The sequence below is a fragment of the Brachycentrus maculatus genome, unplaced genomic scaffold (genome assembly GCF_059751285.1).
Source record: "Brachycentrus maculatus isolate JH-2025_06_01 unplaced genomic scaffold, ASM5975128v1 h1tg000261l, whole genome shotgun sequence".
NCBI lineage: Eukaryota > Metazoa > Arthropoda > Insecta > Trichoptera > Brachycentridae > Brachycentrus > Brachycentrus maculatus.
This window is the reverse complement of record NW_028281012.1, coordinates 831,759-848,315: the sequence shown is the minus strand read 5'-3', so window position 1 is coordinate 848,315 and position 16,557 is coordinate 831,759. Positions and strand designations below refer to the sequence as shown.

At 31.7% G+C, this 16,557-nt stretch overlaps 1 protein-coding gene across 4 annotated transcripts in view; it reads left to right on the top strand.

Moving 5' to 3' along the window:
• Positions 1–16,557, top strand: part of LOC148305798 (uncharacterized) — an 81,561-nt gene that overhangs the window by 8,669 nt on the left and 56,335 nt on the right. For 3 of the 4 annotated variants that reach the window (XM_088266096.1, XM_088266098.1, XM_088266097.1), the window contains one exon: positions 2,405–2,488. The exons of the other annotated variant lie outside the window; for it this stretch is intronic. In XM_088266096.1, the coding sequence (XP_088122222.1) occupies positions 2,405–2,488 (84 nt within the window). The remainder of the gene's footprint in view (positions 1–2,404; positions 2,489–16,557) is intronic. 4 annotated transcript variants of the gene reach the window in all.

Sequence of the window (16,557 nt, the reverse complement as noted above, 5' to 3'; positions counted from 1 at the left end):
TATATATATATATATATATATATATATATATATATATATATATATATATATATATATATATATATATATATATATATATATATATATATATATATATATATATATATATATATATATATATATATATATATATATATATATATATATATATATATATATATATATATATATATATATATATCGTGAGATACATGTGTAGTTTTAGAATGTTTATTTTAATAGTTTTTATTTGACAGCAACACGATAATAATGTGGTAAATCTACGTAATATGTAACTAGTTTTTACGATTACGCGTATAATCTATAAAGAACAGACAACAGCAATCGAGTCAAGAAAAAATGTGTAGCACGAAATTGTTCGTCGTCATAGTAGTAATTTGGAATTCATTATGTCCGTCTCACCACGGGGAGTGTGTAACTAATTTGCTCGTGATTTGCGTTATAAATTTCCCTAATTCCCAGAAAATGTATTTTGATTTTACTATTCTAACTGCGATTAAAAAATTATGACATTCTTTGTGTAAATTCGAATGTAGTTGGAATCGATAACATGTTTTTTTTTATTGTAAGATTATTAACTTTTCATCGAGTCATTTCATACGAAAAATGGATCCAAATCGAGGATGGAATTATGAATTATTATCGATATCGTTAAGTGTACCGTCGCGACGGTAAGGTTTAGTTTACTTTGATTCGGAAATAAAATAAGTTTTTATTTTATTATTATTTCAAAATTGACTTCCTTGCAATACGTGTTGAGAGTAGCATGCGCGGATATTAATCAGGGTACATAAGATCTGGTTATTCAAACAATGGATTTTGATCGGATAAAATTTCATCGTTAAAAATGTATTAAAAAATATTCAATTAAGACTAAAAAATCAAATAACTGGTAACCAAAAAACAACGTACACTTTATTCAATTTTTTTGGGTATTTTAAGGTAATGTCTTTTTTGGTAATTTGTTTTAACTTTTACCATTCAATAACTCCTTTCTTTAACTAAACCGTGTAATTATTTAGAAGAAAAAATTTTTTTTTCAATAAAAGAACGAGGTTTTGTGAAAAGTTAAATTACGTTAAATGTTACCTGGGTTAAAGAAAATTAAGTATGGGCTTTTGATTATCCCGCGTTAATAAATTTCCGATAAATAGTAAGTAGTAGGCGAGAAAATCTACGTTTATAATTTGATATCGTTATAATTTGTTTGAGTTGTGCCTCTCGGCAGTACCGATTTTAATTTATTGATAAAATTAATAGTACAAATTTTAATTCAGCTTATGACGTTGATTGTTATTCGTTTTTTTCTTCTTATCTCGTATCGTTGCCATAAAGCGTGTCAGGTTTTAAAAACGCTTTCCTAGGTTCCTTTTATCACATTTTTACGTACTTAGATTTTGAGGTTATCATTATGAAATGTTATCCATTAATGGCGTAGTATTTGTACTATTGTGCGGATGACGCGTGTGTTTTAATCCGCATCCGATCAGGAAGGCGTGACCGCTTCTCGACTACGCCTTATTATATTATATATAATGAATACCTACGTCCTCACCTGAAGATAATCGATTTAAATTATTACGAGTATGTTTACGCATACCGCAAAAGTATATGCATTTAGAACCACATACTTTTATATATTTATTAATATATTTATTTCAAAACATATTACATACATAAATCATATATACATATAATATTCCCGATGAGTAATTTCTATTTCTCATTTTGGGACATGGGATAAAGGTTAACAAGACTGGAACACAAATAACAAAACAACAAAAGAGTTTTTTTTAATAACCAAAACTAATACCAAAATATAAAAACAATAAACAGGTATAATAAATAGGCACAAGAAGCATATTTAAAAGAAATAAATGAGAAAGCACAAGTATAATGAGAATACTAATAGAAGTGCTGGTCTTAATTTCCTTGGGTGATTGCAAAAATATCTAATTATGTTTAAATAGATATAAAATTAATCAATCATACTGATTTTTCGTATCATTATTCTGTCATCGAATATTATAGTACATCATTCTGCAATTGTTTGTGCCAAGTATTGTATATTAAGTTTTTTTTTCATCTTTACCACTGAACTAAATGATACAGTTCATTTTTTTAAACGCACTTACGGTAAAATAATCTGTTTTCGATGACGATGGAAAATATTACTCTATGTGATCGTGAAATGTCAAGGTGCTCACAAACCTAACACCCAGTTCCCTAAAATTCGACGTTCGCTTCATCATTGCAGCATCAGATTTGGGTCGTTCACTTTGAAGCAATAAAAAAGTTTTTTGGGCCCTAGTGAAAGACGTTACAGAACACTTAGATATTTTCAGATATATATTTCATATATATTTATTTAACAAATATATATCTTCGTATATATTTATTTCAGATATATCTGCTTGGCGAAGATGAAAATCGTCAAAGGGTGTCACCTTTAAAAAAAGCTTTAGATCTTCCGCAAATCACAGAAATCGTGAGTTTAAAATTACATTCTTGGTATTATTAATGAAAATGGAAAACATTAATGGACCCTGGTTAGAGCCTCGCGGGACACCCGAGAAAGTATTGAAGGGCTCTGACCCAAATATACCGTAGAAGACGTATTGGTTTCTGTTTTTAATGTAGCTCGCCATTAAATTTAGCATACTATCCGAGAAACCGATCTCATTCATTTCTCTTCAATAAGACGTCATGATTGACTGTATCCTTGATGATGCCTTGGCTAAGTCATCGTATGAACAGTCTACCTGATGTCCCGCGTCCACAGCTTCTGTGACGTAATTCGTTAAAACCTTCAGATTTGTTTCAACCCAGTGGCCTTTCCTGAAGACGATAGTTTGAGAAGAACATTAAAAAATATAAGTTTATGGCGTTTTCGTCCAATTGTTTCTTAAGTCTAACCTTTACTGTATGTTATTACTAGATATTGTACACAAAAGTCGTATTCATGACGCAAGTAGGGACTTACCTTAGTACGGTCATAAGGTTAGCGAGTCCTAGGGCTATGTATGTATGTATGTAATATGACCAGGAAAACGTGTTAAATGTGAGTAAGCAATTACTGCTATCGCTTATCGAGAATTGCTTTGATCAGCTCAACTCTTGCTATATAAAATGTTAATGGAATTGGAATTCGAAGATATATTTTTTTGCGCATCTAATTTTATAAACACATCATTCGTGAGCAAAGAATTTACAGTTGTGGAAATGTAATATTCATATTTTTTTAATTTTATAAATTACGTAACGATGTATTGTATATTTACCAATTATTTTGTGTTATTTAAATATGTATTTTGTAAAAAAAAAAAATTTAATACGTCTAAAGTCTCAAAAGAAATTTTTTGAGATAGCCGTTTGTCCTCACAATGTCGACAATATTAATTAAAAAATCTTTATTAAAAAAATAAGCACATGAAGCGATATACATATAAAAAATTATTGTAATATATGTATTTATTTTTAAAATTTTAATAATCTTATTTATAATCATTGTTTGACTTTGACCCAGAAAGCTAGCTTTTCCGATTGTGCTGATCAAAGATCAAAGAATTTTTACTCTATATTAATAGTAAAAATGGATAAGTTTATTAATAAGAATCTTAATATATTGTATATACACGTTTAAAATAATACATTTGGAAATTATTTTATAACATGTGTTATTCATTCAAGATATTTTGTACTTTTCATCAATGATTTTATTCCTTCGTAAATAATGAAATAATTAACTATAAAAAGTAATAGCATAATCCATTATGCTGAAGTACGCTAAATTTCAAATCATAATCGTAGTAAAAATACATACAAACAAGAAATCATGGTCGATATACATAAACATGGAATTGATAAATTAGTGATTCAAATATTGCAAGGAGATATGCTTTATATTATTTTTGACATCTCATCAAAGATGAAGAAGAATATGGAAGTCTGGGCATTTACGGGGCTGACAACCGTCATAGGCTGGTTTAAGTGATCACTTTACACACGTGTAACATTCACCAATTCTACCCATTATTGACAACCACACTACTCAAATTCTTGGAAGTTCTGTATATATGAACCAATTTAGAAACCTTGTTCTTGAATCACTAGAACTTCACTAGAGACATCTATTGGTGAGATGAAAAGAAGCTTTTTATTAAGCAGAAACTCTTATATTAGTATGTGAGATCCGAATCCTGGATTATAATCACACACATGAGAAACGCCAGAAAACACCATTTTCATTTTTATTGTTTAAGCTTATAATTTGACTAGACAATTTATTTACAACATTTTAAGTGTGTCCAAATACTTTTTCACAAAATCTGGATTAACTCCAATTACAGGAGTTATTTTCATATTATTTTTGACATCTCATCAAAGATGAAGAAGAATATGGAAGTCTGGGCATTTACAAATTATAAGCTTAAATAATAAAAATGAAAATGGTATTTTCTGGCGTTTCTCATGTGTGTGATTATAATCCGGGATTCGGATCTCACATACTAATATAAGAGTTTCTGCTTAATAAAAAGCTTCTTTACATCTCACCAATAGATGTCTCTAGTGAAGTTCTAGTGATTCAAGAATAAGGTTTCTAAATTGGTTCATATATATGGAACTTCCAAGAATTTGAGTAGTGTGGTTGTCAATAACGGGTAGAATTGGTGAATGTTACACGTGTGTAAAGTGATCACTTAAACCAGCCTATGACGGTTGTCAGCCCCGTAAATGCCCAGACTTCCAAATTCTTCTTCATCTTTGATGAGATGTCAAAAATAATATGAAAATAACTCCTGTAATTGGAGTTAATCCAGATTTTGTGAACAAGTATTTGGACACACTCAAAATGTTGAGATATGCTTTATTGAAAATAAAATAAAACGTGACATATATTTTTTATGGATGTTATAATTATCAAAGACAAAATTAATTTGACCTTGATCTTATTATATAATATTATATTATGTACTTAAATTGACCTTAACCGTACGTCTTAATTTTTGATAGTTAATATAATGTAAGGTAAAATCTTTTAAATTCTAAATAACCAATGGTATAAATATCAATGTACGGCATCGCGGTGTTATCTTGATCGTTAATTACTTTTTTGATTAGTAATGATGCTCAGATTATACTAGAGAGAAAAATCTATTTATTTTGACACAACTAGGAATCCAACGCAGGGTCTCCATCACGGAAACACTAACCAATACACTCCTAAAACTTAATTATTTTAATATGTATCAGTTTTTACTACATTACTATACAGTTTTCTTCATTGAATAAGGAGAAAAAATATTTTTAATTTATACCACTATTATCGTCAGTCTATTGTGACGCATATTTCGATGCGTTCAGCATCGATATCAAGCGACGTAAGTGAAGCTTAGTATTAATTTTAGAGTTGAAGGGACTTTACATACGGTGTTAGATAATGATGCAGAATGCATCGAAACACGTGCCAAAATAGATTTTTAGAAATAATGGTATTTACCAATTAGAAAATTAATTAATATCATATTGCCAAAAAATGACAGACGAATAAATTAATGAAATTAAGTTCATTTTCTTAAATTTAATGAAAGTTAAAATCTACTTAAAACCAATCCGGAGGCCGTATTTACTATCGTGGGAATATTAACTTTTGATTACACATATTAAAAGTAAAATGGAATAATTTTTTTTTGTCAATAACAGCATTTTCATTATATATATATATATATATATATATATATATATATATATATATATATATATATATATATATATATATTATATATATTTTATAGCATATATAGTATTTTCATTATATATATATATATATATATATATATATATATATATATATATATATATATATATATATATATATATATACATATCGCCGTTTGACATTTACATAAAAATAGTATTTCATCTCAGGAGCTAACAAACCTTGAAATGTAGTTATGATACTTAAAGTTATGAAGAATTGCTCAATTTCTGAAAGAAAAAAAAACACATAATGCGGCTGTTTTTTTTATCGAACTATTCCTCTTTTTTCCTTTAAAAGTTTTACGTCCGCAGTATTCGCGAAACACCAAAATATACAAATATACAAACCCTTTTTTTCCTCCGTCAAATGGGATTTATTTTCTGGACCTCAGAAAATTAAACTGAGATGCAATTTTACCACTCGACCTCATTCAGGCATTTAAATACTTAACTGGTGCTGAAAATTGATTTAACTTAAAACTATTAATCTAAAATTAGTGAGACTGCAGAAACCTGGCTTTGAGCTCAAATCCTTACGGGTCACGGTGGGTTCATGAGCTACCTACATCGTTTCAAGATCTCAAGTGTGATGATGAGACACCTCAAGATGTCCCTCACCTTTTGATGCTTTGCCCCCTTTTCAGCTTTCAAAGACAACAGCTGGAGGCGCGTTGCAGGAGCCTGGGTGAGGACCTATCCAACATCGAATCCATGATAGTTCTAAAGGAACCGTCACGAGAGGTAGTATCATACATGATAAAAATAGTGAAGGACATTGGTAACATAAACCAAAGTAGGAGACAAAATGCCGAACCCTCTTCTAGTGGAACGGAAGGTCTGCTGATGACAGTCAACAGTCCGCCTTCTCCTGAGGAGTGCAACGTGGTTTCCTCCCAGCAATGAGCAAATGCTGAGAAGTTCCTATTTGACCCACACTAGATTATCCCTCCTGTTCCCAACACAGATTCAAATAAAAACATATTGAATTAGCTAGAAGAAACAAAAATCCACTAAATGATCTATAAACCTTGTACATAATAAGCAAGGTAAATAATAAATGCAATTCCCATATAAAAAAATAAAAATAAATCTAAAATTAGTATGTATAATTTATCAGGCGTATAAAACCAATAACCCAAATTATATTATTTTTTGACATCTCATCAAAGATGAAGAAGAATATGGAAGTCTGGGCATTTACGGGGCTTACGACCGTCATAGGCTGGTTTAAGTGATCACTTTACACACGTGTAACATTCACCAATTCTACCCATTATTGACAACCACACTACTCAAATTCTTGGAAGTTCTATATATATGAACCAATTTAGAAACCTTGTTCATGAATCATTAGAACTTCACTAGAGACATCTATTGGTGAGATGTAAAGAAGCTTATTTGAAAAAAGTATTTGGACACACTCAAAATGTTGTAACCCAAATTATAATTACTTTCAAAAAAGTTACTACATTCATAAAAATAATGGCGGCGGTTATTATTAATTTCTCGCCATAATTCAAGAGTAAATCATGTCATAAATATAAAACATCATTTTTTAAATTTAGATTTGATTTACCGTGTTTACAAATAAAGTGATTTTGTTTATAAACATAATAGGCGAAATTATCTTATTTATAATATGGAAACCATTTAAAAGCGGAGTTTATTTGACGTTAAATCACATTACGCGACAAATTGTAAAACATCAGCTTCATAATAAACACGCTAAAAAGATAAAACTCAATCCTTAACATTTTTTTATCGGTCTTTAGATTGGGGGTCATTTAAAATCAGTCGAAATGTCGGAAGCGAGATGCGCACTAATGTATATTATTATGCTACAAGATACACTCTGTTTACAATATCTTTATCGAATAAAAATGTTTCCCGAATGATTGCGTTCTAATAATATCTTCTTCTTCTTCTGTTTGGTGCAGGCCTTGTGGCCTGTTTTTAAGAGGGATCGGCCTCCTGCTATGTTGATTCGATGTCTACCTTGGGGTAGGCCGTACAGTGCAATGCGGGGGAGTCAGGATGGTTCCAGTCTCCTTCGTTGCCTTCCCCACCTAACGACATCTTCGATCTCGGATATTCCCTTGTCCTGGCGTTCCTTATTCCGTCTCGTAGACTCGGACTTACACTATATTATACGAGTACGGTTGTGCGACTCCGAGCGTCCTAGACATCGCAGCTGTTCTCCTTTTTCTACCCACAAGTCCATTTCTATTTCCTTGCGCATGTTGCACTATTATCCTAATGAATATATCTAAACAGAATCTGTAGCTCAGAACTGACCATGTTGCCATTGCTATTCACCATTGGGTGAGACTAGGGGTTACACTTTTTTATGGAATGGTTTTAATTTCACGACTATTACACATACCGATTCTCAATAATTTATTATGTTATCTTTTAATTGAATTCTTCATTATTTAATTAAAAATAAATAAAATACTGATTAATATATATTTAAATAGGTTTATATTTAATAATTAATTCTACCTTTAAGTTTTTTGTAGTTGCTGGTACATTTCTAATGGTTCATGGAAAAAAATCATTTTACCATGTAACCACTGAAACCAGACAATTACAGATCGTAAATTTTGTAAAAATCCAGACTTCCATGCATTCATTAATATATCAATATATTAATATATATTATATATGAATATATTAATATATATTGACATATTCATTAATATATATCTATATATCGAAGTTAATGATATATCATTAACTTCGCACTCTGGTGATATCTCAAAAATTCATATATTTATATACAGATGTAATGAAAACACATTTTATTTAATACTATCAATCTATAAGGCAAATAAATTACAACGTCATCAAGTGTGGCGTCATTCGTTAAGATCGCAAAACGTTGACGAAGCGGGCAACTGACGGCTCAGCGAACATTTACTTTCTGTTTGATTTTTTAATTTTTTAAATTGAAATATTTGTGTTTTTTTATTTTATTTACGAAAATACTTCAATTTCATACTATTTCTATGAGCCTACGCGGCTCATTATTAGAAATAGTTATCGAATTGTCGTAGAGTGGGTTCGAACCCAGAAACCACAACCCGACGCTTTTATTGACTAAACTTGTAATGAAGCAATGTATTGCCAACCTGAAAATATACTATATTTCGCGATGCGAATTTTACAACTGAAAATAGAAAATGAATTCAAATATATTTCGGATTTTTAGAGTACTTTTATGTAAAAAGTATGTTGCATCTGATATTCTTGTCGAGTGAAAATAGCCCATAGCAAAATAAGACGACATTGTACCATAAATTGCACTCGATGCTAGAACGGTCACGAACGTCTCCCTGTGAAAAATAATGATATAGGATTATACGGGCCCATTTCCATTTTCCACAAAGGTGTTTCTACCTAATGTTATCTTAGTTAGAATTAATAAAGATACCAAAACCGCAGTAAACGAGGGAATGCCGTACCATACACAGGAATGCACAATGTACACGTTTATAATCGCTCTCCGAAATAATTGTCGTAATTGACACTTTTGTAGAATTTCAACTGAAATAAAATTATAAACTTAAAAAATAAACTGTTCCTAACTAGGAACAGTTTATTTTTTAAGCATGCTTGTCCCATTCTCTCTTTGACAGATGTCTAAATCTATCAAAAATACGTATTTACGTATTTTAAAAATAGCTTTAAATATGTATTCTAAGGTTTCATCTTGGTATTTCTTATAAAAATAACGCCGCAAACACATCTTCTGCGAAATTCGTGCGAATACTGCATATCCAGGAACGACAGCTGATCAGAAATGCGGCAATATACGTATTTTAGCGAATTACGCATTTGTCCACAATTATAACAAAAAATACGTATTTATTGATTTGCCGTTTAATTTGTAGAACTCCATTTTAATTTATTAATTAATTTTTAAATCAAACAGCGATTTTTCTAGTCTTCAGAGTCTAGTAAGTTGTATCTTTATTAAAAACACATAAAAATTAATATTGTGACAATTGTTCGCCTAGTTATGGCATTTTCAAACGAATGTCAATGTCATTCGTTTGAAAATTCCATAACTAGGCGAAACAATTATCACAATATTAATTTTGATGTTATTTTAATAAAATACAACTTAATGTTTTTTTAATTTTTTTACTTTTTATTTTATTGGAAGGAACAACAACAGTTACAATATATGATAAATCAGAATACAAAAAAAAATCATGAGTACCAATTACAGTTCTTCACACCTATGCATAAGAATAGTTTATATACAAGAAGAGACATGAGACAAGGATGGGATAAGGAGAAAAGGAGATGACAGTGATAGGAAAAGAAGAAAAGGAAAGGACAGGGAATAGAATTACCCTTTTAGGCTTATTTCAGCAAGATTTCGAACAATTTAGCTTTAAAATATGAAAGATTGGAGTAAAACATATCAAGGTGGGTACAACATTCATTGAATTTCACACAACTTCGATCAATAAAGGAATTTTTCAAATAGTTATTTGATGGTGCTGGATTATAAAAGTATAGTATAGTATACTCAAAAAATCTGTGTTTGATTAAACAATTAATTCGTAAAAACAAAAATACGGTTTAACGGTTTATAATGTTCTCTGAGTAAATGTTACCATGATATTGTGGGAAAACAATAAAAATAAATAATTAAATAATATATCACCTGAAAATATTGGAAAAGTTTTCCTTGGACTTTCACGTCATTTTGCTCTAAGGACTCGTACAAATTGTTACTGTACAACTGAAACACTTCTATTCTTCTTTTCCTACCTACTGTTCTTCCTTCATTTCCTTTCCCACAAAGCGGCAATGTCTCTGAACTCCGTTACTTATGTCATCTGTATCCCATAAAACTTATTCCATTCCTAGATCCAAGAATATGCATCATCGGACTGATCACCTTCCCATATTTGTCTAACGGATGATCACGTTAACACTAGGTCGATCTGATGCGGTAGCCTATGCACTACTTCTTGGATCTAGGAATATATGTATGAGGACTCAGATATCGCTCACTCCTTTCAAGAACGTCATAAATAAAAAATCGACAATTTTCAGTTGTGCATGTTTTCGGAATGCTCAGAAAATGTACTATATCCCAGCAAAAGAGGCATATTTTTAACTTCACATTTACCCGCTACAGGGCAGAAAGTGTTGTTTTTGCTTTTTGAAGAAAACGTATTGTAAAATTATTTTTTTAAATGTACTAAATATTTTTTAAATGTAGAAAAAACCTTCAGGTTTTACCTAAAAAGATCTGTAGCACAGTAAAAAGTTCATTAAGTGGCTTGATATTTGTTTTTAATACATTGTATTATATTTTCAAAGTTTAAAAACGTTCTCCTGAAAAATCAGGTTTTTTGATTTATGACGTTCTTGAAAGGAGTGAGCGATATGATATGGATACAAACACCAAATCGGAAAAGCAGCAGCATCTAGGGCACTTGAAGTTGCAATATCATCCTAATACAACCTCTTAATTCTTGAATAAGTTACTTCTATTGTGCATGAGTTCCTTCGGGTTAGATTTCCTATAACATGTTTGTATTAAACTTAGTTCAAGTGAAAAAATGTGCATACGTAATTTGTTTTTTAAAATGATTTTCATGTGACTTTTTCGAATTCCAGAATTCAAGTAAAGTGAGTGGTTTTGCGCGATTGTTTCATGTATTGATTGAAACAATGGCACAAAACTCTATATAGGTATCCATTGTGCATCGCTCGATATAAAGTTATGAATTGAACCGTCATTAATTCTGGTTAACCTGGTGTATAAAACCGTACTTTATGTATATAAACAAAACTAAAATTATAAAAACACAAAATGTTGTAAATAAATTATCTGGTCAAATTATAAGATTAATAATAAAAGTGAAAATGGTATTTTCTGGCGTTTCTCATGTATGTGATTATAATCCAGGATTCTGCTTAGTAAAAAGCTTCTTTACATCTCACCAATAGACGTCTCTAGTGAAGTTCTAGTGATTCAAGAACAAGGTTTCTAAATTGGTTCATATATTTAGAACTTCCAAGAATTTGAGTAGTGTGGTTGTCAATAATGGGTAGAATTGGTGAATGTTACACGTGTGTAAAGTGATCACTTAAACCAGCCTATGACGGTCGTCAGCCCCGTAAATGCCCAGACTTCCATATTCTTCTTCATCTTTGATGAGATGTCAAAAAATAATATAAAATTATAAAATTACTCGTTCATAACTTATTATAAAAATTTGTATTTAAAGGCAAGTTTAGGGTTTTAGTTCATTGTTCTAAGTTTTGAATAAATAAATTAAGATTTTACACGTCTACACGTTGTTGTTGCTCAGTCTTATTAAATAGATAAGAAACAAAATAGAAACCACACATTTCTTATATTTTCCATTTCCCAATGAACACTACACATGAAGAAATTAAAATAATAAAAAAATGTATCACCATGTCACCTGTCAAGAACAACGCTTTCCGCGGTGATAAATGTTTAGTGTATGTTGCTGTTACGTTGGCGCTGCCATTGCCGTCAAAAACAGTTAACAAAAAAGTTTTTTCCTTTAACAGGTAAAAACAAACGTACTGACATTACCGCACCGACGTACATTTACGCCCATACTTCCGGAAAGGTTAAAGAAAACATTGAACAAAAGCGATTATTACGGTTCATAAAATGTTATTACACGATAATTAATCACTATCTAACGAGACTTTTACATGTACATTTTAACCATTGATACTTCTTCTTTTTCGTCTGATTCTTATCCAATGGTGCATAGGGTACTGTATCACATTGACGCAGTGATATTTTGATCGTTACTTACATGAAGGCAAGGTGAGTTCCTGCGCTTCAGTGACCAGTCCATGGTAATATTAAATAAATATTATAGTGTAATTCACTCATATTTATTTTCACCCCCCCCCCTGGGAATTGAACCCGGGGCCTCCAGCATAGTAGCGCTAAGCTTTACACTACGGAGGCGGACATTTGAAACTGCTGGACACAAAATGTCGAACCCTCATCTAGTGGAACGGAAGGTCTGCTGCCGACAGTCAACAGTCCGCCTTCTCCTGAGGAGTGCAACGTGGTTTTTTCCCGGCAATGAGCAAATGCCGAGAAGTTCCTTATTTGGCCACACTAGATTATCCATCCTGTTCCCAACACAGATTTAAATAAAAACATATTGATTTAGTTAGATGAAACAAAAATCCACTTAATGACCTATAAACCTAGGACGTTATAAGCAGGGTAAATAATTAGTGCAATTCTCCACTAAAAAAAAACATTCATTCGAACCCTTATCCGCACCCCAATGGTGCATAGGGCACTGTATCACATAAACGCAGTGTTATCTTGATCGTTAACACATGAAGGAAAGGTGATCAGCCCTCCGCTTCTGGTAACAGTCCAAGGTAATATTGAATAAATATAAGAGTGAAAAGATCGCTTATATTTATTTGACCCCCCCTGGGAATCGAACCCGGGAATAGAACTCCAGTATGGTATCCGAGCGTGCTGACCATTGCACTACTGGATACTTTGATTTACGAATACCGATGTTTTCAGTATAAGTACAATCCAGTTTCAGTCATTTCTCGTGACAAATGGGCCCCGGTTCGGTTAGCGTCAAGTGATCCCTACGCTCACACGCACACAACACACAGCTAATAATGTCTCACGTGAATGTTTCCGTGGCATTTGCGTTTGCCTTTCTTCCCTGACATCTCTCTCCAGTTTCTGAATTTTCTGACGTTTCAAATGCATGTATTTCAATTACTGAAAACGTTTTAAAAAAATCAACCATGTCCTCACAACTAGACATTAGCTTTGAAATTTCAAAATATACTCGTATTTATAAAACATTAAAAAATACACTGTATAATCCGCGAGTGTTTTTGCCTAGAATTTTCACTCATGAATTACATGAAATTATAGTAACTTTAAACATAAAGAGTAAATCCACTCACAAGTAGACATAGACTATGAAACTTATAAAGTTGAAGTCTGAGTAGGGACATGATAAACGGTGTTGCATAAGCCGTAGCTAGATTTCAGAGTCACTTGGACCTTAGGTAATTAAAAAAAATCTCTTAAAGTCTTTTTTATGTGGAAAAAACAATATTTACAATTTTAAAAAAAAAATGTTATGAAACCAAAAACAGAAAAATATTATAAGTCAAACTGTTGATAATTAAGAAATATATATTTTCATAAAACACTTACAAAATGGTGCTATTAAAAAAGTAAAATAAAGTAAAATTAAGGAGAAAAGAAATTTTTACAAATTACACAATGAAATTAAACAACGTTATGTTAATTTTGTTGTAAATCTTTTCTCACTCTTAGTTTCCCATTGCTGGCGGAAGAAGATCCCATGCCACCGGGCCTGAAAAAAAAGGCACACCAACAAAATTTTGCGCGCTGGTTAGAACGTTCTCTCGTTATTTATTCGCTCCATATGTCCAAACCATCTAAAAAATCTTAATCTCTTCAATTATTCCTAACTCAACTTTGCATTTCTTTCTAATATTTTAATTTTTATTTGCCTTACACCGATTTTTTCCATACATTTGTCTAAGGCATTCAACAACAGTACTTCACATAACATCCTTCACTATTTTTATCATACATGATAAAAATAGTGAAGGACATAAACCAAGCGGGTTGTGGTCCCGTGGTTAGTGTCGCGGACTCTTAAGTCAGAGTTTCTCGGTTCGAACCCACTCTACCACAATTTGATACCTATTTCTCATAATGAGCCGCTAAGGCTCACAGAAAAGTGTGAAATTGAAATATTTGTGTAAATAATAAAATCACAAATATTTCTCTTTTAAATTTTTTTTTTGCATAATAAGCAAGATAAATAATTAGTGCAAATCTCATGTTAAAAAAATTATTATTCAACAACACTTCTCTTAGTTTCTTTGTGAAGATGGAGGAAGCGAAGCATGGAGTTGGCAAAAGAAGGATGAAAGCAGACTGAATGCAGTCAAAAAGCGATCTCTTAGACGAATGTGTGGCAAAACGATGTTTGATAGATGTTCGAATAATGAAATAAGGAAAGAATGCAAGGCCGAGATAAGTATTATCGATAAAATTAAGAAAGGTGGGTGAGATGGTTTGGACATGTGGAACGTATGAGTGAGGTAAGAACGGTTAAATAAAAATTAATGAGGCGAATGTAGTTGGAAAAAGAAGCAGAGAAAGACCGAGGAAAACCTGGCACAATCAAGTATGTCAAATACTTGAAAGCGGCCGGGTCAGGAGTCGTAATAATCGTCGGGTATGTATGAGGAGATGCATGAATGTAGAAGAGGCGAAGAATGTTTGCAAAGACAGAGTGGTGTGGCGTTCGATTCTCTCTGCCTACCCCTGCGGAGAAGCGACGTGATGGTTAGTTAAATAGTTAGTTAGTTAAAAAAACATGCAAGAATGAATAATATTTTGTTAATGTAAAAAATATAAAATATTGTATTCTATCCTGTAATTTAGGATTACAGTAATATTCGAAATTTAAAATGCATTAATTTAAAATGTATTTCACGCTGAACCTTCACTGAACAATTTTGGGCCCGAATGAATCAGGACTAAGCTTCTCAATAGAGTTGCTGATTTGTTCCCAACAGCTGCTTCGTACACTTTGGAGATCTATTAGCACCGCCACCTCGAGGGCGAGAACGTTTTTAAATTAAGAATGCATGTTAAAAGCGACATCCGCGATACGACAGTCCGTACCAGCAATTCGGAAACACAGCACAAAAAAATCCCTCGAATCCCAAGTTCCCCGGTTCACTAACCGCCGGGGATTCTCACCTTTGCCATAGTGCCAGCACGCTGATTCTACAGCGAGAGAAATTTAGAAAATAACGTTTTGTTGTGGTATTCGTATGAGAAAGTAATTGATGTGCGCACATCTGAAATTCAAAACGCCCTAAGAGCCGTTTAAATTTTAAACTGTTGACACCTATATTTAACAGTTTAACTCAAATAATTTTAACATAATTAATGTGCCCGTTATTAATCTACGTATTTCGTAGGTCGGAGCATATATCATATATTAACTAACACCTTGTGTGATTTGGCCGAATACAATTCGGGTAGGTATTTTGCTGACATAGTGTTTGCCCGAATCCAGTTCGGGCACATCGTACACGAAACTTTTTATAGTGATTTGCCCGAATTCAGCTCGGGTCATTCCCCCATTAGTCTAGATATATCCATTTTTTCTTTGTTTTTTTTTTCCTTCCTAATATTATTTATTTATCTTTCATTCTGATTTATTATATTAGAAAATATGATTAAATAACATGATAGTAACAAAAAAGGATGGCTTTTTTTGACCCAATTTTTTCCAAGTGGTTAGTAAAATAATATTAATCAAAATTACGGTAGAGAGAAAAAATACTGAAGTTGAACAAGCTCAGTAATAAATTCATGTAAGAAGCGAAATGTGCTGGTATAAACGCTTTGAATAATTAAAAAAAAACACCCTCCCTGCTTAGGGTGAAATGACACAATACGATGGTTAGTTAGTCAGTGGTCTTACGTGCACTTCATGCTAAATTACACATTTCTTAGACACTTAAATCATTGATTCTCACACTTTTTTTAGTCCGGCGCCACTTGGAGCTTGTATTGTATTGATTTATTCTCAATATTATTAATATTTAAAGCATTTACTTTGTGGTTAGTCATTTTTACTTATTTATTTTTTTACAAAAATGTTAATAAAATTAGTATATAACCACTCACCGAGATTTTTACGTCTACCGGTTTCGAGACGTACCCGTCTC